Source organism: Hyla sarda, chromosome 2, assembly GCF_029499605.1.
Source record: "Hyla sarda isolate aHylSar1 chromosome 2, aHylSar1.hap1, whole genome shotgun sequence".
NCBI lineage: Eukaryota > Metazoa > Chordata > Amphibia > Anura > Hylidae > Hyla > Hyla sarda.
Genome location: NC_079190.1, coordinates 419080114 through 419103859, shown reverse-complemented (window position 1 = coordinate 419103859; position 23746 = coordinate 419080114). Strand labels below are relative to the sequence as shown.

Genomic DNA, 23746 nt, shown 5'->3' with positions numbered 1-23746 from the left:
AATATCCCGACCTCATATCTTGTCCTCATATGTCAACCTCATATCCCGTCCCCATATTCCGTCCTTATATCTCATCCCCATATCCCGACCCCATAGCCCAACCTCATATCCCGACCTCATATCCCGTCCCTATATCCCGTCCCCATATCCTGTTCCCATATTCCGACCTCATATCACATACTCATATCCAGTCCCCATATCCAGACCTCATATCCCGTCCCCATATTCCGACCTCATATCCAACCTCATTTCTAGTCCTCATATCCCGTCCTCAGGTGGGGCTGAGTTGTAATTGTAAGATGAAAATAAAAGGGGTGTGGCTTAAAGGGTGGGCATATATTTGCTAGATGGGGCATGGAATGCAGGGAGGGTGTGGCTTGCCCGCCAGATTGACACATTCACCAGGAGAAGCAAAGCAGGGATTGTGGAGTAAGGTAGCAGAAGTTCCATATACTTGTATGGGACTTGAAACAAAAAACCCATCCTTCACATATGGGGGAAGGTTAGGGTTAATTTAACTATTATATATTTTTATTTGACATATAAGTAATATGTGACCAAGTATTATCTAAATATCTCCAGCCATACGGAAGTTATGCTGGAACATACATTTCCCATAGATTTGCATTGGACTTAAAACAAAAACCCCAACCCTCGCAAATGAGAGTAGGTTAGGGTTCAATTAACTATCCCATATTTTCAGTGGACATATAAGTAACGTGACTGAGTATTATTGAAATACCTCCAGCTGAAGTAATGCAGTAACATATATTTCCTATAGAATGTGTGCCAAGTTTTATGTTAATATCTTTAGTCGTTTGGAAGTGGTGCTGGAACATACACACATACACATACATACACACACATACACATACATACACACATACATACACACACACACATACACACACACACACACACACACATACATACACACACACATACACACACATACATACACACACACACACACACACACACACACACACACATACATACACACACACACACATACATACACACACACATACATACACACACACATACACACGTTGAGTTATATATATATATATATATATATATATATATATATATATATATATATAGTTTAAAGTATGACGGCAGCACACCAAAGTAGTGAATCAATAAAGTGTTACTTTATTCCAGGGATATAGAGACAACGTTTCAGCGGTCTCTCACCGCCATTTTCAAGTGAAACGTTGTCTCTATATCCCTGGAATAAAGTAACACTTTATTGATTCACTACTTTGGTGTGCTGCCGTCATACTTTAAACTATCAAGAGGAACCAGAGCACCGAGGTTCAACTGTGCCTGCACCCACCTCACCCTAAACTGGATGTGCTGCTTTATATGGACTGTATATATATATATATATATATATATATATATATATATATATTGACTGACTAAGAATCTGGTTTCCCATGAATAACGTCAAAGTGTTGCAATTCATCTCTGTGTACATGGTGACCGAAAAGATCTCAGGCATATATTTACAAATAATGTGTGCTAATCATGAATAGGACTTTGGCTTTGGTGCACTTGTGTTTTTTCAGCTTTTTTATTTTTCCTATTTTTTGCAATCCCTTTAATAGTGTATTCCTACAACCAATGCCCGGAAAAAAGAGAAAAAAAACAGATATGGATGCTAGTTGATGCTGTGATATGAAAAATGGACAGACGTGTTCTTTTTTTTCTTGTTTGTAATATTGCAGCACATATGAGAACTTATATATGAGTTATGCTGGATTAATGGCAGCTGTAACCATGTGTGATGAACTAAAGTGTGACGCTGACAAAATTGCCAAGCATTAAAACAAATGGTGGCGGTCAAAAAATCTATATAAGAATACTGTCATTTTTACAAAAATAATATTTTCTTTTCGTTTAAAGAGGACTATTAAAAGTGAAGTTTTATAGCAAGGTTCCCGTTTTTTTGATTTTGTATTAATACATCGGGAGACCTAACCTTTATCTTTGGTGGTATATACACCAGTTTCTAGTAATATATATATATATATATATATATATATATATATATATATATACATATATATAGGGTGTCCCAGCACCAAAGTCTGTCCTGTGGCTTCGGACTTCCTCAGGCAGACGTGCAGCACCATTGTTCGGCCCACTGATAGGCTAATTATAGTTTCTATATTGAAAGAGGAATAAAAAGAAAAAGGTGGGCAGCTCACGACTAAACTAAATCTGAGGCTATATTGGACAAAAGCCTACACCCAAAAGGAGTTAAAATACGTATAAAAATAAATACCACAATAGTCCAAGCCTCAAAGACGTCACCAGTCAACTTAATGTTTCTGATGCATGATGAAAAAATGATGTGGACCGTGCTTCATATACAATATAAATGTATGAAAATACAATAAAATGAAATAGGTTTACATTTCCCAACACAGTGCCCTTGTGAAGGGATGTGTAGCATGGTACGGTACACATCATTTTTTCATCATGCATCAGCAACATAAAGATTGTGCGCCAGAATTACTGTATGGGACTTTGCTTGTGCCGACCAGCACTGCTGAAATAGAGGGGGAGCACTTTAGTAAGGGGCATACAGTGTGTGAAAGTTGTGACCAGAGACTGTGTACTTCAAGTCAGACCGCATGTGTAAGCAGCTCATAGAATTCATGCTGTGCAACAAATTCCAGTCTGCCCCAGGAGGGGTTCATCCAGAAAGTGTGCAAAGAATTCCTGCCAGAAAAAACACCCCGCCCCTAGGTGCAGGAACCAGGTTGCTGTGCCAAAGCCAAAGTGGAACTCAAAGGACCATCCCCCCCCTTGTTGCACAGGGGATGGCTGAAGAGGCTGCACTTCCTGTTGGTGGCCATTTTGGGGGAACCTGCTATAAAGTAAACTGCAGGACTCCACCCACCAACTTTACCTCGTGTGATGAGAGCTGTTAAGATGGCGGAGGAAGAGCAGTGTGTGAGCTTGAGAAAGGCGAGTCCACAACAAGTGGCAGCGGCTGCCGCCAAAGTATTCGCAGCCCTGGCTGTCAGGCATAAAGACCAAGTCGGCGATGCCCATAGATCGCCGGTGATTGAAGGCGATGGCAGCTGGAAGACTCCGCCAGCTTGAAGTCCTGGGATCCTGTCCCCACGACTTTCCCTCTGCGATCTATAACTTATCCCCTATCCTTCGATAGGGGATAAATCATATTCCACTACAGTATTCCTTAAATTTATCCTGCACTGGGAAAACATTGCTACATTGAATGCATTTCAAACCTCTAATATGGGCTGATTAAGAGCCCGTATGTGAAGCTTAAAAGGGTATTCCAATGGCGTAAGCTTAGCTTCACCAGCTCCCAGTCCCTGCCGCTCTTAACTGCTTCGGAGGAAGCAGTGACTCACCTCAGACAGTGTTTGGTTGAGCAAGCAGTTCCGGCGGGAATCAGGAAGTGGCCAAAAGCAGTGGAGAATGGAAGCTGTGGAGAATCGGGACAGATATTCAGTACCCTAATTTTTATTTTTACAACATTCCATGCCAAATAGGATACAAATGCATTTTTTTTTTAAGATTCCGTTTTTTTTTGTTTGTTTTTTAAATAAAGACTGTGGGGGGGGGGGTCTGGTTAGTCAGGCTAGTATGTATAGATATGGTCTATATATATAAAGTCTCTATATAGACACATACACCAGCCTGACCAAGCCTAACCAAGGCAATGAAATGTCAAGTATGTGTATATATATATATATATATATATATATATATATATATATATATGAGATACACACACACACACACATATATGTACACAGACACACAAGCGGAGGAAAGGAGCATGAATATGAGAAGGCTAAATTATTTGTTAAACAAATGCATTTGCAAAATTACTTAACTTGCCATGCCATAAAAGTTAAACTATGTTAATTGAGATGAGAATACCCCTTAAAAGGGTATTCTGGCTTTATACATCTTATCTTCTATCCAAAGGATAGGGGATAAGATGTACGATCACAGGGGTCTCGCTGCTGGGGACATCCGCAATCTCGGTGCAGCCCCAGGCATTCTGTGCTGGGCGCTGCCTACGAGACGGGGACGTGATATCACAGATATGCCCCTTAGTGACGTCACATCACGCCCCTCCATTCATGCCTATCGGAGGGGCGTGACGTCACTAGGGGTCGTGGCCTTGACATCACGTCCCTGTCTCGGAGGCAGCCCCCGGCACAGAATGCCGGGGGCTGCACCAAAATCGCAGAGGTCCCCAGCAGCGGGACCCCTGCGATCATAGATCTTATCCCCTATCCTTTTGATAGGGGACAAGATATATAAAGCCGGAATACCCCTTTAAAAGGCAGGGTAACACGAGGCACATTCGCAGAGTATTTCAAGCTGTGGATGCACTGACTGCAGTCAGTGCATGTGTGTCCGCTCGTAGTGGCAAATTTCCCACTTTAGAAATCCACCACGAGTGGATACACAGAGCTACCCGGCCAAATATGTGACTGCTGTTGGCGCACCGTAACATAAAATACACTGCATAAGCACCCCGTGTGACCCTGCCGTTAAAGCCTTTACGAAGGCTGAAGAAGGGCTTCAATTCAAGTGCATTGGGATGTAACGTTCCTCTATATTTTTCCAATTTCATACAGAAGAAAGGAAAGATTTTTTCCGATACAATACAAATTTAACATGCTTCATCTCAAGCCATATGTACAGGAGCACAGGAGACCAAACAGCTCAGTAATAGGAAGCAGTATAGTCTCCATGCATTACTTCTGGTGACTGGTGGTACTAGTTCTACTGGACTACTGGTACTACTACTGTAGTGAAATAAATCCATTTAAGTTATGCCCACATGTAGTGGATTTCTGATGCACATATGATTGCTACAGAAATCTGTCACAACAGAGAGTTAAGGTACATGTGCAACAATGCTGTTCACATAAAGGAAAATGATTTTAAGTCACAAATATTTCTGCAACAAATTTGTCGTCATATGCATCAACATATCATTTTTGGTATAGTGGACTGTTTTAGTATATCATCCTATTATTCTATACTTTTTCATGCAGCCTTCCAACAAAGTTATACAACCAATGTATACATTGGACAAAAGTCAATAACAAAGTGTGAACCGAGCCTAACAACAGTATATGCTCTATAGTCCATATGAAGATAATCCTTGTTTGACAACAGTAGCCAAACAAAATGATGCTTACCAGTAATGCCACTTGGCGCAGGCTGCTCTAATAATATGGAGACGGACTGGATTGTTATCTAAGAGTTAGATTGCTTAGATTTTGTTGCCAAAGTTCTATTTCAACATATTCATTCTGCTGTGTGTCTACTTTTGCATTACAGACAGTCTGACTGCGTTTAATGATACTCTCCATTTTGAGTGGGATCATGATAATTTTGGAACCATCTATACTGCCAACTGGCTGATGTTTCTGCAGCTATCAGAGTTTGCTATAGAAAAAAACTCAACTCGAAAGATTCCATATCCAACACAATACAAAGCTAACAAGGCAATACCGCTCACTAGGAAGCAAAGATTCTTAGGGTGATCTTAGACATTCATGTTTTGCTTAAGTTTTGAGATACTTTCTCTGCAGGTTTAATCCATACCTGGTTTTGGTGAAAAAAAAAAAAAATGCATTACAAATAGATGAACAAAACCAAAAATGTAAGGCAAGTGTTACACCATGGTTCGTTGTGTCTCCACCTCTCCCATAGAGATAAATGGAGAGGGTGTGTCAGTCGCGGTGTGATGCTGCGGCCAACATGCCCCCTGCACTGGAGAGCCGTGGCAGGGCCGGGGCCCTGTACAGGAGATTGTGGGGGTCCCAGCGTTCGGACCCTCCACAATCAGACACTTATCCCCTATCCTGCTGATAGGGAATAAGTGTTATACACCACAGATCTCTTTTAACATTTTGCAATGGTCAGGAATGTACACCCTGTTCCAAATTATTATGCAAATTATATTTTTCTCATTTACCTAAATAATTGATGTAAATAACAGTCAGCATAATTCCCAGGTTATCAACTATTAAGAGTACATTTCAAATTTTATTGAACAAACCTCCTAATGACAACAATATTGTTTTTTAAACATAAAAAACTTACAATGCACTGTTCCAAATTATTACACAATTAAGTTTCAAAACACTTTATAGGTTGTAAAGAACTGAAAATTGTCATTTGTTGTGTTTGCAGCATATTTACTAAAATCAAAAACTATTTAAATCAAACTTTTAACAACATTTTAACTTTTTAAACATTTTAAACGGTTACGTTACATTTTAACATAGGACCCCTGTCACCCCGAGTGCTCCGGGTCCCTGCTCCTCCCCGGAGCGCTCGCGGCGTTCATCTCCATGCAGCACCCTGGTCAGACCCGCTGACCGGGAGTGCTGCATTAGTGTCACCGGCGGGGATGCGACCCGCGTAGCGGGACGCGCCCGCCCGCGGCTTGCATCCCAATCCCCTCACCTGTCCCATCCTCCGTCTGCTCAGAGGTACCCAGCGCGCCCTAGGGAGCGGGGCCGCGCGCGCCGGCTCTCTGAGATTTATAGGGCCAGTGCGCCATTGATTGGCGCCTGGCCCAATCAGTACATACACCTGTGTCCTCATTATAAAAACCCACTTCCCCTTCCTGGTATCGCCGGATCTTGTTGCCTCAGTGCCAGTGAAAGCGTTTTGTGTATGTTCCAAGCCAGTGTTCCAGACCCTCTGCTGTTGCCCCTGACTACGATCCTTGCTGCCTGCCCTGACCTTCTGCTACGTCCGACCTTGCTCTTGCCTTGTCCCTTGTACCGCGCCTGTCTCAGCCATCAGCTGGGGTTGAGTCGCTATCGGGTGGAACGACCTGGGGGTCACCTGCTGCTGCAAGTCCATCCCGCTTTGCGGCAGGCTCTTGTGAAAACCAGTAACCCCTTAGACTCCGTTCCCCTGGTACGGCCCACGTCATCACCCCACTGACACAGAGGAATCACCACCAGTATCCTCACTGCATTCCTATCCGGACCCTGACAACCCCTTATTTTTTAGCAGCTTTACAAGTCTTGCATCCACTGAACTTTTGAGTTTTTGGACAGTTTCTGCTTGAATTTGTTTGCATGTCAGAATAGCCTCCCAGAGGTGCTGTTTAGATGTAAACTTCCTCACACCCTCATAGATCTTTTGCTTGAGGATGCTCCAAAGGTTCTTAATAGGATTAAGGTCAGGGGAGGATGGAGGCCACACCATGACTTTCTCTCCTTTTATCCCCATAGCAGCCATTGATGCAGAGGTATTCTTTGCAGCATGGGATGGTGCATTGTCATGCATGAAGATGATTTTATTACGGAAAGCATAGTTCTTCCTTCTGTACCAGGGAAGAAAGTGGTCAGTCAGAAACTCCACATACTTTGCAGAGGTCCTGTTTACACCTTTGGGGACCCTAAAGGGGCCAACCAGCTCTCTTACCATGATTCCGGCCCAAAACATGACTCCACCCCTGCCTTGCTGACATCGCAGCCTTGTTGGAACAGGGTGGCCTCCACCAACCACCCACATCCATCTGGACCATCCAGGTTTGCACGGCACTCATCAGTGAACAGGACTTTTTGAAAATTTGTCTTCATGTATTTCTCTGCCCAATGCAGCCATTTCTGCTTGTGAGAATTAGTTAGAGGTGGCCGAATAGAAGGTTTATGCACAGTTGCAAGACTCTGGAGGACTCTACACCTTGATGTCCGTGTGGACTCCAGAGGCACCAGCAGGTTCAAATATCTGTTTGCTGCTATGTAATGGTATTTTAGCAGCTGTTCTCTTGATCCGATGCATGGATCTGGCAGAAATCTTCCTCAATGTGCCTTTATCTGCACAAACCCGTCTGTGCTCTGAATCAATCAAAAATCTCTTAATAGTGCGATGATCAAGCTTAAAGGGGTTATCCAGGAAAAAACTTTTGTTTATATATCAACTGGCTCCAGAAAGTTAAAGGGGTTTTCCGGTGCTTACACATCTTATCAACTATCCAAAAAAAAAGGGGATAAGACGCCTGATAGCGGGAGTCCCGCAGCTGGGGACCCCCGGGATCATGCACGCGGCACCCCGTTTGTAATCAGTCCCCGGAGCGTGTTCGTTCCGGTATGATTACCTCTGCCCCCGTGTGACGTCACGCTCCGCCCCTCAATGCAAGTGTATGGGAGGGGGCGTGATTGCTGTCATGCCCCCTCCCATAGGCTTGCATTGAGGGGCAGAGTGTGACATCACACGGGGGCGGAGGCGTGACATCACACTCTGCCGGCCTTGTGGTCGTCGGTAATCAGCGAACACACTCCGGGGACTGATTACAAATGGGGTGCCGCGTGCATGATTCCGGGGGTCCCCAGCAGCGGGACTCCCGCGATCAGGCATCTTATCACCTATCCTTTGGATAGGGGATAAGATGTGTAAGCACAGAAGAACCCCTTTAAACAGATTTGTAAATTACTTCTATTAAAAAATCTTAATCCTTTCAGTACTTATGAGCTTCTGAAGTTAAGGTTGTTATTTTCTGTCTAAGTCCTCTCTGATGACACCTGTCTCGGGAAACACCCAGTTTAGAAGCAAATCCCCATAGCAAACTTCTTCTAAACTGGGCGTTTCCCGAGACAGGCATCATCAGAGAGCACTTAGACAGAAAAGAACAACCTTAACTTCAGAAGCTCATAAGTACTGAAAGGATTAAGATTTTTTAATAGAAGTAATTTACAAATCTGTTTAACTTTCTGGAGCCAGTTGATATATATAAAAAAGTTTTTGCCTGGAATACCCCTTTAAGTGTTCATGAAATATGTTTTCATACCTTGTCCAAGGCATTGAACTATTTCACTCTTTTCGGCAGCAGAGAGATCCTTTTTCTTCCCCATATTGCTTGAAAATGGAACAGGGTGTATTATGTGAGATTTATCACACAATTTGTCGCAAAGCCCTCAATTTGTCGCAAATCTACACCAGCCCAGACCTTGATTCCGTTACTGACAGTGAAAGGCATTTTTGAAAAGTCGCACATTTGTTGCACGGGTTAAAATTTCGAACAAAAAGTGGCAAAGGAAGCACCATACAAAGTGGAGTATTGAAGTAAAAAATGTGTACTGCCACCATATTTTATTACATGCCCTGCACCATGTAATACATTTGGTGCACATACACAGTTTACACCACACAAATTAATGGGGTAAAAAGACACTCACCTGCACCACCCTTGATAAGTTCCCCCTGATGTTTTAATGCATACAAATGCTTGAATTTTAATTCTTAAAGATATTTCCTACCAATGAAATGGGATTTAAGAAGTAGCATTTTTGTTACATCGGAATTGTATAATTGTGAGTTGTGTCAAGACATGCTGCAATTTCCCTATACAGGTAAATCCAATATATAAAAAAAAGCATGGCATTAAAGAATGCAAACAACAAACAATATTGCAATTGCAAACCATCAAAACTGCTGACAGCTCCAGGGCCCAGGAAGTGCTCAGTGCGCAGAGCTTTAGTGATATCAGGGCCCCGAACATTACAGAACCCCATCAACATGTCATATATTGTAAAATTTTCTTCCTTATCCAGGAGACGTTCCTGTCAGCAAAGATGGTGAGGATAAAAAGTTAGATAGTGTTCCCTGCCAGCCCAGTAGTCCTGCTGCTCTGGCTGTAATCTTCCCCCCCTCGCCATGATTGATAGTCCTCATCACAGATAGAGCAGAGTGATGACATGGCCAGGCTGTCAATCACATGTGGGGCGTGATTACAGCCAGAGAAGATGGGACTAGGTGAGTATAGCTCCCCACCCAGAGGACTACTTACTGGGCCAGCATGGAACACTTTCTAACTTCATATCCTAACCATCCCTGCAGGATGAAACATCTCCCGGGGATGGTGAGGAAGAAGAGTTTACTATATATATATATATCATGCTGCCATGCGTTATATATGGTAAAATCTGATTGATGAGAGAGTCCCTTTAAAAAATATATGCAAATTAGGTTTGGGAGCCCCTTACCCCCTCATCATTTAGTCACTCCCTCTGTGCACAGGTCACCTCCTCTACCTGATTGACAACCACTAGGCTGTACTGTAAACCTTCCTTTCCTTTTTAATCTATAAGCTGAGGGGGCGGGGAGAGGGGGGGCAGGGAGCATGGCTCCAAAGCCTATTTTACATACCTTTTAAACTATGGTATCTTGGTTAATTAACTAATGAAATTTATGTATGGATCCAGGGTCAAAAACCCTATACAGCTTTAAAGGGGTACTCCGCCCCTAGAGATCTTATGTCTGGTCACGGGGGTCCTCTCCTGCTGCACCACCGTACATCAGCAGCCTGAAGCTATGTTTGCTCTGTGGCTAATGACGGGCGATATAGGGAATGGGGTATTGTGACGTCACGGTCACGCCCCGCCCCCTCAATGCAAGCCTATGGGAGGGGGCATGATGGCCACCACGCCCCTTCCATTGACTTGCATTGATGGGGCGGGACATCACAAGGTGGCGGGGCTGTGATGTCACGATAGCCTGTCCCCTGTATCACCTGTCATTAGCCACGGAGAAAACATACCTCCAGGCTGCTGATGTACGGGGATCCAGCAGGAGACATCACGGGAGTCCCCAGCGGTGGGACCCCTGCGATCAGACATCTTATCCCCTTTCCATTGGATAGGGGATACGATGTCTAGGGGTGGAGTGCCCCTTTAAGGTCCACTTTAACCCCTTAATGCATGACATGCATGTACACCCTGTAAATGCTCTGTGTGTATGAAGCACACTCGCGAGTTGAGTGCAGTTAATACCTGGTAAGTTACGCCAGCAGCCGATCACAGCATTGAAAAGATAAAAATGACAGGTGTCCACGGGTTTGGGGGCTTTCATTTCACCCCCCACAGAGCAATGATCAGTTAATACGGTGGTCAGAGGACTTCTGCTGCTTGTCAGCACTCTACTTGTACAGTCTGCCTTAGACACGTAAGCCACGCCTCCTTTTTACTAAGACACACCTCTTTACAATAAACCACACAGTGTTTGGAAGGGAAGCTTAGTGTTGGGAAGTTTCTTGTGAAAAATGTATAAAACAGAATTTTTTTGTTTTTTTTATTTTGCACCAATTGCACTAGAATTTTGGCACATTTGCCGGAGTAAATTTGCTCCATTGTGTAAGTGTTGCCTATGGCCACCAATCTGATTACAAATGTCATTTTCCAGGTTTTTACATGCGACATTAGGGTATGTTTACACGAGGCAGACTCATCCTTTCCTGCATCTAAATGGGGTTGTTTCTGCAGGATGATATCTGCAAGCCAGAATTAGAATGGGACAACTGAAGACATTTCTAGAACAAATCAAAACAAATAACAATGACTTCATGATATCCGCTCTGTAGTACTATATAGGTTTTTTTTCTCTGTCTCTAACCAATGATATCAAAGAAAGAAGAAAAAGGAAGGGTGGAGGAAGCAGAATAGGAAAAAATAGCTAAATTCCTTGGGGCACCTCCACAAAGCAAAATGCTGAACTGATACATCTGAGAAGAAGAGGGGAAAGGGAGGAAGAATTAGATCTTTAAGAGATATCATTTATACCTTAATAAACAAAACAACAATAGAAAATGAACATACAGTATTATAAATAAATTAAAGGGGTACTCCGGTGAAAACCTTTTTTCTTTTAAATCAACTGGTGCCAGAAAGTTAAACATATTTGTAAATTACTTCCATTAAAAAATCTTAATCCTTCCTGTACTTATTAGATGCTGAATACTACAGAGGAAATTCTTTTCTTTTTGGAATGCTCTCTGATGACATCACGAGCACAGTTCTCTCTGCTGATGTTATTATAATAATAACGCTTTATTTATTGTTGTCCGTAGTGGGATTTGAACCCAAGTCCCCAGCACTGCAAGGCAGCAGTGCTAACCACTGAGCCACCATGCTACCCTTACCATACATCTGCTATGCATGGTTTCTAAAAATGGACAGAGATGTCAGCAGAGAGCACTGTGCTCATGATGTCATCAGTGTTCCAAAAAGAAAGAAATTTCCTCTGTAGCATTCAGCAGCTAATAAGTACTGGAAGGATTAAGATTTTTTTTTATAGAAGTAATTTACAAATATGTTTAACTTTCTGCCACCAGTTGATTTAAAAGAAAAAAGGTTTTCACCGGAGTACCCCTTTAAGTGAGTGCTAAATGATTAGATTCAATCATCCTATAATTTACAGAACAGAGTTTTTCAGAGCTTCAATCCAGGACACTCCCTTCCATATGTCCTATACTTCTTATTAAGGCCATGTTCACACGATAGAATGTGAATTCTGCACAGACATTACGCTGCAGCAGAGTCCCATTGATTTCAATGGGATTCTGCTGCATTGTGCACACAGCGGAAAATCCTGATTCTGGTGTCCACAGAAAGAATATGCGGATTTCACTTGGAAATGCATTGCCCTCTATAAGATGGCACATTCTTAAGAGGTCCTAGCACCCGCCGGATAATTCAAATGTGCGGAATTTGACATTTCACACATTTTCACCCGTGTGAACCCAGCCTAAGGGTATGTTCACATGAGTGAATGTTTAGTCGTGGAAGAATTTTCTGCAGCTGAAAATTGAAGTCAACATAGTCTGCTAGGGATTTTCCACTGTGGAAAACCAGCTGCAGAAAATCATCTGCAGCATAAAACCCGTGCAGGGAACTCTCTAAACAACCACACATGTGAACATACTTCTAGGCAGAGTCCATCCAAGAGAATATGCTCCAAGATATATCTAGGTAACATCATAAAAAAAAGGGGTATACATTTTAACTGTTTACGCTTTTTCGTATACAGTATAATGGCATTAAGAATGTACTGTAAAAATAGCCCAACATGGCAAGCTAAAAAAATTAAAATAAAATGGATGCCAAAATGACTGCAGGATAAGTCTGTACAGAGTTTGCACATATTTTGTTACCATATAGCAGTGTTTCCTAACCTGTGAGCCTCCAGCTGTTGCAAACCTACAACTTTCACCATACCTGGACAGCCAAATTTTATTTAACCTATGAGCCTAGGCTACATAAAAAAATAAAAAAGCTTCTACTCACCTTCCTGACTCCCTCGTAGCCTCTGGTATTGGCACCACAGGACTTCATGGAGCTGCAGACGCATTGTGACACACCTATTAGCCAATCAATGGCTGCAGCGAAGTCCGCCACAGTCAGTGATTTGCAGAGTGGTGAGGAGACATAGTGTATGTAGTTCCCTGAAGTGCTGCAGAGGGTGAGACTGGCCTCAATACAAGAGGCTACGAGGGAGCAAAAAGCTTTTTTCCTTTTTATTAAACAGCCTGGGAACATTAGTTAACTAGTTCAGCCCACAACCAATTTAAAGGGGTACTCCGCCCCTAGACATCTTATCCCCTATCCAAAGGATAGGGGATAAGATGTCAGATCGCCGGGGTCTCGCTGCTGGGGACCCCCTGGATCTACCATGCAGCACCCACCTGTAGCGGCTACCGGAACCGTTGGAGGTCCTCAGGCTGAGTCCATCTCGACCACCGTGACGGAAGATCACGACATCACGACTCCGCCTCCGTGTGACGTCACACCCCGCCCCTCAATGCAAGTCTATGGGAGCTGTCAGGTGGGTGCTGCATGGTAGATCCAGGGGGTCCCCAGCAGCGGGACCCCGGCGATCTGACATCTTATCCCCTATCCTTTGGATAGGGGATAAGATGTCTAGGGGCGGAGTACCCCTTTAAGGACCAAGTGTTAGTTTTTTGTTTGGTTTTTCTTTATGTTTGTATTGTCACTTTAGAAGCCATACAATTTAAGTCAGTGTAGACAGTGGTCAAGTCCTGGGGGAAAAAAAGTGTGGTAACTCACCCAAGTTTCCCATTCAAGGGCTGGTCCTGCTAATGGGAACAATATCCCTGCTGTGGAAAAAGTGCAGGAACTCAGTTCCCACACGTTCCTGCGGGACTTGAGCCCTGAGTGTAGATCTATGTGGAGTTTCTTTTTGTCGGATAAGTGTATGTTTCAGTGGCAATATATATATATATATATATATATATATATATATATATATGCTTTTTATCTTTTAATAACTCTTCCTTGGTGGAATGTAAAAAACACAATTCTGTCAGGGTTTTTGCATCTTACAAAGGACTAAGGAGTTCTGAGGAAGGAGGAGGCGGAACGCGTGGGGTCTTTTCTCCCCCACACAGGGATGTAGGCAGTCCCGACATTCACAGCTACATATTTGGGTTCCTGAGCGGTAACTACTTTACAGACACAGACTAGTATTATTCAGTACTTATATTTATTTACACCTTTGCACTTTTTACACTATTGGTCTAGAATTGGCATCATTTATAGGGGGTATTTATTCTTTGTTATTGTGGATATTTATACTATTTATTTGCTATAGTAACCCATATTTCCTAATTTGATTTGTGTATTGTGGTTTGGGACTGCTTCCATTTGTCGTCAGGGGTTATTTGTTTCCCTTTGTGTGTGGGGGGCGTAGAAGGACTACATCCCTCCGCCAGTATGATATGGTTTTAAATGTTTTTAATTGGTTGTATACTCTCCTTTTTTGGTAGCGGCAATATGTGTCATCAATAAAGTTATTTGTACAGTCCTACATTTTTTACTCATAGTGTGCATCTTTTTGGTTGCTGGCTTTTTTCTTTAGTTCCTTTGTATCATGTTTTAGCAACTGTTTGTACCCAGTACATACCTATATGGTGTCAGATGGTGCCCGTCTTTGTATCGGTTTTTGCATCTTAACAAGTTACTTTTATTCTAGGGAATGGTATGATTATGGCGACATCAAATATGGACAGGTTTTGCTGCTTTTGTTAAAAAAATTATTCTAGTGTCACTGCATTCAAAGACTAATATTTTTATATATTCTGTTGATTTTTTGTGTTCTATTGATTTACTATGTTTTAAACATTTTTGGGGTAAGAATGACTGAGATGATAGGGGCATGGCTTGGCAAAATGGGAATGGGGCTAAAACTGTAACACTATACTCCAAAATTGGGCCAACTATTAGGTAGTGTAAATGCAGAGAAAAGCCTCCAACGTGTCTAGCAACATACATCATATTTATCATACAATGTGAGCCAATGTGAGACTGTGATAAATCTGGCACATTCTCAGACTGCTTGGTTTAAGTTTACGCTGTCTAAATATTATACAGAATTACTGAATCTCCCCCAATCTTTTAATGTAACTTAAAGGGGTACTCCTGTGGTCAACGTGTTTTTCTGTTTTTGACTTACCCTATTTGTTTTGTTTAGCCTACTCTATTTCCGTGCTTTGTTGTCTTTTTATCCCCCACTTTGTTTTCCTATCTTTGCTTCTATTTCCTGTTTCTTGCTGTGCTGAAAACTACAAATCCCAGCATGCCACATGCCTTGCTGGTTTGGGGCGGCTCCTTTTTTTTTGTTTGTTTGTTCAGCCCTTTACCCATCCCACTATTTTCCCGGGTTGGCCCCCTTATACACAGCACACTTATATAATCAGCCCTGGTTGGGATACACTGGCATACACACACAAAAGGGACTACAACTCCCAGCATGTGTCATTCAGGAGTCCTCAGTATAACACCAGCATGCTGCCTCTGTAGTCTCCTGGGGGTTGTAGTTCACCACACCTCTATAGGGCATACACCAGTGTTTCCCAACCAGGGTGCCTCCAGGTGTTGCAAAACTACAACTCTCAGCATGCCCTGACAGTCTTTGGGCATGCTAGGAGTTGTAGTTTTACAACAGCTGGAGGTACACTGGTTTGTAAACACTAGCATACACACACATAACAGGGACTACAACTCCCAGCATGTGTCATTCAGCATGTATGAGATTTATTCCTCTGCAGTCTGTACATCCCCAGCCCGTGCACTTTGTTATCCTCCCCTTCAGATCCTCCTCTTATCTTCTCTGTCTTCTCCTGTGCAGACCTGCGTCCTCAGAAGACAGAGCAGGGGGAGGGGAGGTGAGGAGCTGTGTACTCAGGCTTCTCCTGTGCAGACCTGCGTCCTCAGAAGACAGAGCAGGGGGAGGGGAGGAGCTGTGTACTCAGGCTTCTCATACAGACCTCCTGGAGGGTGGAGATGAGGGGGCAGGGCTTATTTCTCTCATGCAGACAGAGAAAAAAAAAGCTAGGACATCTTGTCTACAGCAGGCTCAGAACATGGCAGCTGTGGACAACAGTAAAAGAAAACCCTCTGAACTACAGAACTTCCTGCCCAACAAACAGGTAAGAAAACACACACATGCTGCCAAAACATATAACACATGTATATTGCAAAAAAAAAAAACTTACAAAGAAGATGCCATATAGTCAAAAAAATTAACCACCGGAGTACTCCTTTAATATAAAAAAAATTATTAAAATAAAAAAAAACTGTCAATTCAATATTTGGTCATCTGCCGTCTGGTACTAAAAGTGCTTAAGTGCTAAAGAGTATTTTTTCCTCTTCCCAAAATGCTCCCTAAATGGCAACAATCTTCCCCTTTGAATCAAATTAGCATAGCTCCAACTCTTTTGCAGTTTAAGGTGTATTCCAGGATTTTTTATTTTATTTGACTGTGCTACAGGGGCTGTAAAGTTAGTGTAGTTAATTATACAGTGTCTGTGTCTGTGTTTGATGGCTGGCCTCACAATTCTTATGTGATTTTTGCCCCGATGTTCATTTTTAGCAGAATACAAAATGAGTGTTGTCTCAGGCTTTTCCCAGGTTGCAGTGCGGCCCGACACATTACATCATTAGTCAGATGTTGAAAAGGAGCCTGTCTGCTTCAATGGGTGGAGCGGAGATCATTCTTCACAGGGCTGCAAGGAATTGTAGTTTTAGGCACATCACACATGGAAGGGAGCTCAGCTGTGCTGCAATGGGTAGGGTGACTGCTGTGTGGGAGGGAGAAATGTGACCTCCCACTTTCACCAACACTAACTCCAACAGGAGACCGATCACAGTGGTCTCTTGACACCTCTGTTTGTGTCAGGAACTGTCCAGAGCAGGATAAGTTTGCTCTGGGGATTTGCTCCTACTCTGGACAGTTCCTGACACGGACAGAGGTGTCAGCAGAGAGCACTGTGGTCAGACAGAAAATAAATTCAAAAAGAAAAGAACTTCCTCTGTAGTATACAGCAGCTGAGAAGTACTGTAAAGATTAAGATTTTTAAATAGAAGTAATTTACAAATCTGTTTAACTTTCTGGTACCAGTTGATTTAAAAAAAAAAATTCCACCAGAGTACCCCTTTAAACTGATATTAAATCAATTGGATAAGGGAAAAGTGTCTTAGTGGTCAGACTCCCTGTGATCTTGAAAACCTTTTTTCTTTTAAATCAACTGGTGCCAGAAAGTTAAACAGATTTGTAAATGACTTCTATTAAAAAATCTTAATCCTTCCTGTACTTATTAGCTGCTGAATACTACGGAGGAAATGATTTGCTTTTTGGAATTCTCTCTGATGACATCACGAGCACAGTGCTCTTTGCTGATGTCATTATAATAATAACAACTCTTTATTTATTGTTGCCCTTAATGGGATTTGAACCCAAGGCCCCAGCACTGCAAGGCAGCAGTGCTAACCACTGAGCCACCATGCTGCCCTTAGCATACATCTGCTATGCATGGTTGCTAAAATGGACAGAGATGTCAGCAGAGAGCACTGTGGTCGTGATGCCATCAGTGTTCCAGAAAGAAAGGAATTTCCTCTGTAGCATTCAGCAGCTAATAAGTACTGGAAGGATTAAGATTTATTTAATAGAAGTAATTTACAAATATGTTTAACTTTCTGCCACCAGTTGATTTAAAAGAAAAAAGGTTTTCACCGGAGTACCCCTTTAAGGACAATTAGGCATACATAAACAACCCACTGCTTTATTCTGAGATGAGATTCGGGTCCCTGTTCTCTAAATTGCTGGGAATCCCAGTGGTCAGACTTGAACACATCCCCTATATTGATGAAGTGTTTTCAGTTGGAATACCCTTTTAAATCGGTTCCAGAGGAAAATGGATTGGTTTTCAGTAGAATACTATCACAGGCTTTCTTGTTCTATAATACACTAAAGTAAAAAATTAAAGAAACAGCAGCCTTACAGCAAAACTCTTATACAGCAGAGACTTATATTCTCATATACTTTGGACGACAACGAAAAATGAAATTTGAATAGAGCCTAAAGTGGTCTAACACAATATAACACACATGCACATCAAGGCAGGACAGCTAAGCAAACCCAACCTTAGAGCAGTGATTCCCAACCTTATTACAGGAGAACTTATGAAAATGTTTTCATTCCTAGGGAACCCATAATGCCATTCCAGTTTGGGGTCAGGGCAAGTAAACCATTGTAAGTCTTGTCTGAGGTCATAATTTGGCTCAGATATGTCTTCTCTTTTACAAAGCACTAGAGATGAGCAAACTTACAGTAAATTCGATTCGTCACAAACTTCTCGGCTCGGCAGTTGATGACTTATACTGCGTAAATTAGTTCAGCATTCCGGTGCTCCGATGGGCTGGAAAAGGTAGATACATTCCTAGGAAAGAGTCTCCTAGCACCTGAAAGCTGAACTAATTTATGCAGAAAAAGTCATCAACTGCCGAGCCGAGAAGTTCGTGACAAATCGAATTTACTGTAAGTTCGCTCATCTCTACAAAGCACCTTTAAACATCATTCTGCCTTCCCATTAGTACAACGTATAGGTCTTCTTGTTGCTGTGAAGCCCTGATCAAGCCTCAAAATATTAGATGGTTCCTGGAAACTGTGCTTGGGCACCACTACCCTATGATGATGATTAAAGGGATTTTGTAGGACTATATTTTATCACGTAATTTATCCCAAAATTTCCCTACCAATCCATCATTTCCAATCCAACTAATGTTACCCTTCCTACTAGTTTCCACCCCCCAATGACTTCATAAACAATGACAAGCTCAAGCGCTGTTTCTTATAGTACATTGTGTATGTACCGTATATACTCGAGTATAACCGAGTTGTTCAGCATGATTTTTCGTGCTGAAAACGTCCCCCTCGGCTTATACTCGAGTGAACTCTCCGCCTGTCAATCCCTTCTCAGTGGTCTTCAACCTGCGGACCTCCAGATGTTGCAAAACTACAACTCCCAACATGCCCGGACAGCCATTGGCCATCTATGCTGCAGGGACCGTCCGGTGGGGAGGGGGGGTCTGGATGATGACGAAGGCCGCAGTGGTCTTCAACCTGCGGACCTCCAGAGGTTTCTAAACTACAACTCCCAGCATGCCCGGACAGCCGATGGCTGTCCGGGCATGCTGGGAGTTGTAGTTTAGAAACCTCTGGAGGTCCGCAGGTTGAAAACCACTGATGAAGGGATTGACAGGCGGTGATGATGAAGGGGGGGGGGGGGGAAAGATGACTGGGGTCTGGATGATGACAGGGGGGGATGATGTATTTCCCACCCTAGGCTTATAGTCGAGTCAATAACTTTTCCTGGGTTTTTGGGGTGAAATTAGGGGCCTCGGCTTATATTCGGGTCGGCTTATACTCGAGTATATACGGTACCATGCTGTGAGATACAGTTTTGACCTGCCCATGTATGTGATGCCAGTGTTGATGAGTACAGTGAATCCTCTATAAGAAGACCACCCAAAATTGCACTGAAACATGGTGCTTTATAGTTGTGAACAAAGATAACTATGGATATATTGGATATATTTCACTGTACATTTAGTGGGCCACAAGGTAGTCTTAGAAATAAAGTTTCTGGCTCAGAGAAACAAGAACCTAGAATGGTACCTTAAAATGTAAAAAAAAAAAAAAAGCTAGGAGGATCAGGTGGTAAAAAGTTAAAAGCAACAATATAGCTTTAACCCCCTTTAAATGCACTTTACTTTAAGTTGACATATACTTGCAGGATATTTCCACCTTCCCTACCAAGTTTTTATGCATTTAAAATGTAAAATAAAGCAAGTCTTTAAGACTTTCTTACTGTGGGAAGGTAGTATGTCAGCAGGTTCAGACTACACAGGGTTTGTTTGTTGTCTGTTACTATGGAGATCCATAGCATTTCATAGGAGCCGATGACAAAACGCAAGCAATTTCTAATGACGACTATCTACACTACTTTAATATCTTAGCAATAAAACAGTTGGCTGCAAGGTGGTCCCATTCTTTAAACCCTATAAACTGAATGATACTACAAATATACAGATAAGTATTCGGTAGCAGCTATAAACCACTTAGGGCATCACATATCAAAACTGAAAGTTCTTGCTATTCATAGCAACCAATCAGGGCCCACGATTAATTTTGTTTTTGAGTGCAGTCTATAAAGTGAAAGCTAAACTCTGATTGGTTTCTATAGAAGAGTCAGCTGCTTCTCTCCTTTTGATGCAGGAAGCCCCCTTTATCGTGGAAGCCCCCCATCAGTTATCACACTTTTGATAATCGGCCATTAGCATCCAATCACAGTCCACACTCGATTTTATCACTGAATTCTGATTGGTTAGCACAGGCCCCTTAGTTCAGAGAGGGTTTCTATGGAATGGCTACGGCTGTCGATATTCAATTCATGGTATCATGACCCTTCAATCTTTATGCTATAAAAACTTACTCAAAACAGAATAAAGAAATACATGAGTATGAATAGCGACATTGTTAAAAACAAATAATAATAACACAGCAGTATATATATGTTCTACAAGTATCTTTACAGTATCAACAAATGGATAGAGTCTACATAAAAAGTACACAAGAGCCTTGTCGTGTAACCACAATGTGCACCAGGCCACAAGACATACAGCCCAAGAAATAACATTTTCTGGCCACTGATGGTAATGATAATGTCTAATAAGGGGGTTGTCCAGGGTAAGAAATGAGGCCATTCTTGTCCATGACTTGACTCGATTGAGAATGACCGGCAATACCAGTTTTTATCATTCATACTTTTTTCTAATCCTGGACAACCCCTTTACTAATGGACGCTATCTGCTCAAGTGGCTACAGCCTGAATCCTAATTCAACCATTCCAGAATCTATTGATTGACCAGACAGAGGATGGGGACTTTTTTGTGGTGACAATAGGATTGTTTCCCAGATACTGTATATGGCCAACTTCTCTTCAGCTCTAAATACTTCCAGCCTGTTCTCTGCTGCTACATATTATTATTAAGGACATATAACATTTACAAACAACCCAGGAAGAACTTCTCTACCTTCCCAGAGTAATACAAACATTTCCAGTTCCCATTGTTGCATATGTGATTCTACTGGAATACCGCCTGGGTATCTTATACATTCCAACGTATACATGGCCTCCCATATGATGCCAGGAGCCAAAAAGTAAAACAATTAACATGGCAGTGGCCAGGCCTATTTGGGCAAGCACAGAAATGGACACTGAATAGCAACACATAAGTTATGGCAGTGTTTACCTGTCTCTTGGGTCTATCCATGAGGTCTGTCTGGTGTTGTGATCGATATAAAATACCCTGCCATCATAGTCCCTTGCCTCCTCCCAGCCAGCTGGTAAAGGCAGCTCTGAACTTTCCCTCATGCCAGGCAGTGGGCACTGAGATGGACATTGCTGCTGTTGATGGTGATGCTGCTGCTGTGACTGCTGTTGCCTTCTCCTCCTGCCACCACTCAGCCAGGGCATTGCAGGGACAGGCAGTCACACAGCAGTCTCTTTCTCTGCTTGCTGACCCCCCTTTCCTCCTGCTGTCCCGGGACCTCTGTCTTCTTCCCTGCTGCTGTCTTGCTGCTTACACAGAGCTGATCCCAAGATTTGCAGAGAGCCCAAGTCTTTTCTGTCCCATCTTAAGTGTGACCATCCTAGTCAAGCAAAGTACAACAATATAAATACACAAAAAGCAGCTTTTTTAGTCTTCCTCCTTGTCCCTGGGTTCTCCTGAAAGCCAGGCTCAACACTTTTCTTGCAGGGATCCTCAGCTTTGTCTTTGGTTTATCTAGGGTTGTGCCAAGCGCCTTCTTCCAAACATCTGAGAGGTAGAATAATTCATTTCTAGTCCGGCCAAGTGGCCAAACTGAGAGCTCAGAGCTCAGGTTCTTGTTCATCCATGTCTGCTCTCACAGTCGCCTCATTCCTCACAGCCCAGAGCAGCCACCTCCCCTTGTTTCTGGTTCCCTCCCTCAGCTTCCTGAGCTGTGTTTCCAGTCTCAAAGCTCCAATTTTAGCTAAAGTAATGCAGGCACTATGGAGCACTCCGGAGGCAATCCCTCTAAGATTTACTTGTGCTGCTGCCAGTCATGTTTGTAATAAGCTGCGATTCAGAAACGGCGACACATTACCAATGAAAGTTATACAACTTCACCAACATTATAAAAAGAGATGTTTATTTGTGGCAGGAATTCCAGAACTATTCGCGTTTGTTCGACCTAAAGCGCCGCTCCAAATATAACTGCTCAATACGGAAAACAACATTTGCTTTGTTTCCCCAAAGATCAACAGATGCCAACCAGAATATTAAAGGAGAACTTGGTATATGAATACTTTTACCCTACCCTAAGGATAGGGGATACATTTCAGATTGCGAGGGGTCTGACCGCTGGGGGCCTCCGGCAAACTCCCATACGGGACCCCCAGCTCTTTGCTGAAATAGCGCGTTTCGACCACCGCATAATGCGGCAGCCGACACTCACCCTCAATACCACTCTATGTCAGAGAGGAGACTACTGAATGCAGCGCTCCGTATCTCCCATAGAGATGTATTGAGGGGGCATGTCGGCTGTCGCGTCATGCGGTGGTCGGACACGCCCCCTTGCCGCTGACTGCCAAGGCCCCATACGGGGGATCGCAGGGGCCCCATCGGTCAGACCCCTCACAATCTGAAACTAAGGATAGGGGATAAGTTTCAGATTGCGAGGGGTCCGACCGCTGGGGGCCCCCGCGATCTCCTATACAAGATACCCAGCTCTTTGCTGAAATAGCGCGTTTCAACCACCGCATGATGCGGCAGTCAACACACACCCTCAATACATCTCTATGTTTGAGCGGAGACTGCTGAATGCAGCGCTCCGGCTCTCCCATAGAGATGTATTGAGGGGGCATGTCGGCTGTCATGTCATGCGGTGGTCGGACACGCCCCCTTGCCGCTGACTGCCGAGGCCCCGTACAGGAGATCACCCCTCACAATCTGAAACTAAGGATAGGGGATTAGTTTACATATCCCGGAGTATTCCATTAAAGGACAAGTCTTATGCCCGACATTACAGAAAAACGTATTCCCTATCCCCCATGACTGTCTGTACAGAGCCTGGCTCCCTGACAGAGTTACATGCCATGACCTCCGGCCTATATATCTCTATGGGAGAGCCGAAGATTGCCAAATAGCTCTCCCATAGAGATATATGAAGGGGGCTGTCCGGGCATGCTGGGAGTTGAAGTTTTGCAACATTTGGAGGGCCACAGTTTGAGACCACTGCTCTAGTTTGTATGGTGCTCAAGTAGGATCCCAATGATCACAGAAACCTCTGCAGCAATCCGGAGTCCTGATCCAAGTTCATTAGGACTGAAACGTCAGACTTTTGTGTATATGAATTGCACATAAATATTGCGTAATTCACCGTTTGAGTGGCAAGTTTATTTCTATGCATCAGTAAGGATTGGGGTCCTACTTGAGCACCATACAACCGAGAGCAGTGGTCTCAAACTGTGGCCCAACAGATGTTGCAAAACTACAACTCTCAGAGTGTTCGGGCATGCTGGGAGTTGTAGTTTTGAAACACCTGGAGG

General features: G+C 43.1%; 1 protein-coding gene across 1 annotated transcript in view; it reads right to left on the bottom strand.

The window, feature by feature from the left end:
• Nucleotides 1-22105, bottom strand: part of WWC3 (WWC family member 3) — a 214728-nt gene extending 192623 nt beyond the window's left edge. The window contains exon 1 of the mRNA XM_056558881.1: nucleotides 21426-22105. Coding sequence (XP_056414856.1) covers nucleotides 21426-21649 — 224 coding nt within the window. The 5' untranslated portion in view covers nucleotides 21650-22105. The remainder of the gene's footprint in view (nucleotides 1-21425) is intronic.
• Between the last annotated feature and the right edge of the window lie 1641 nt (nucleotides 22106-23746).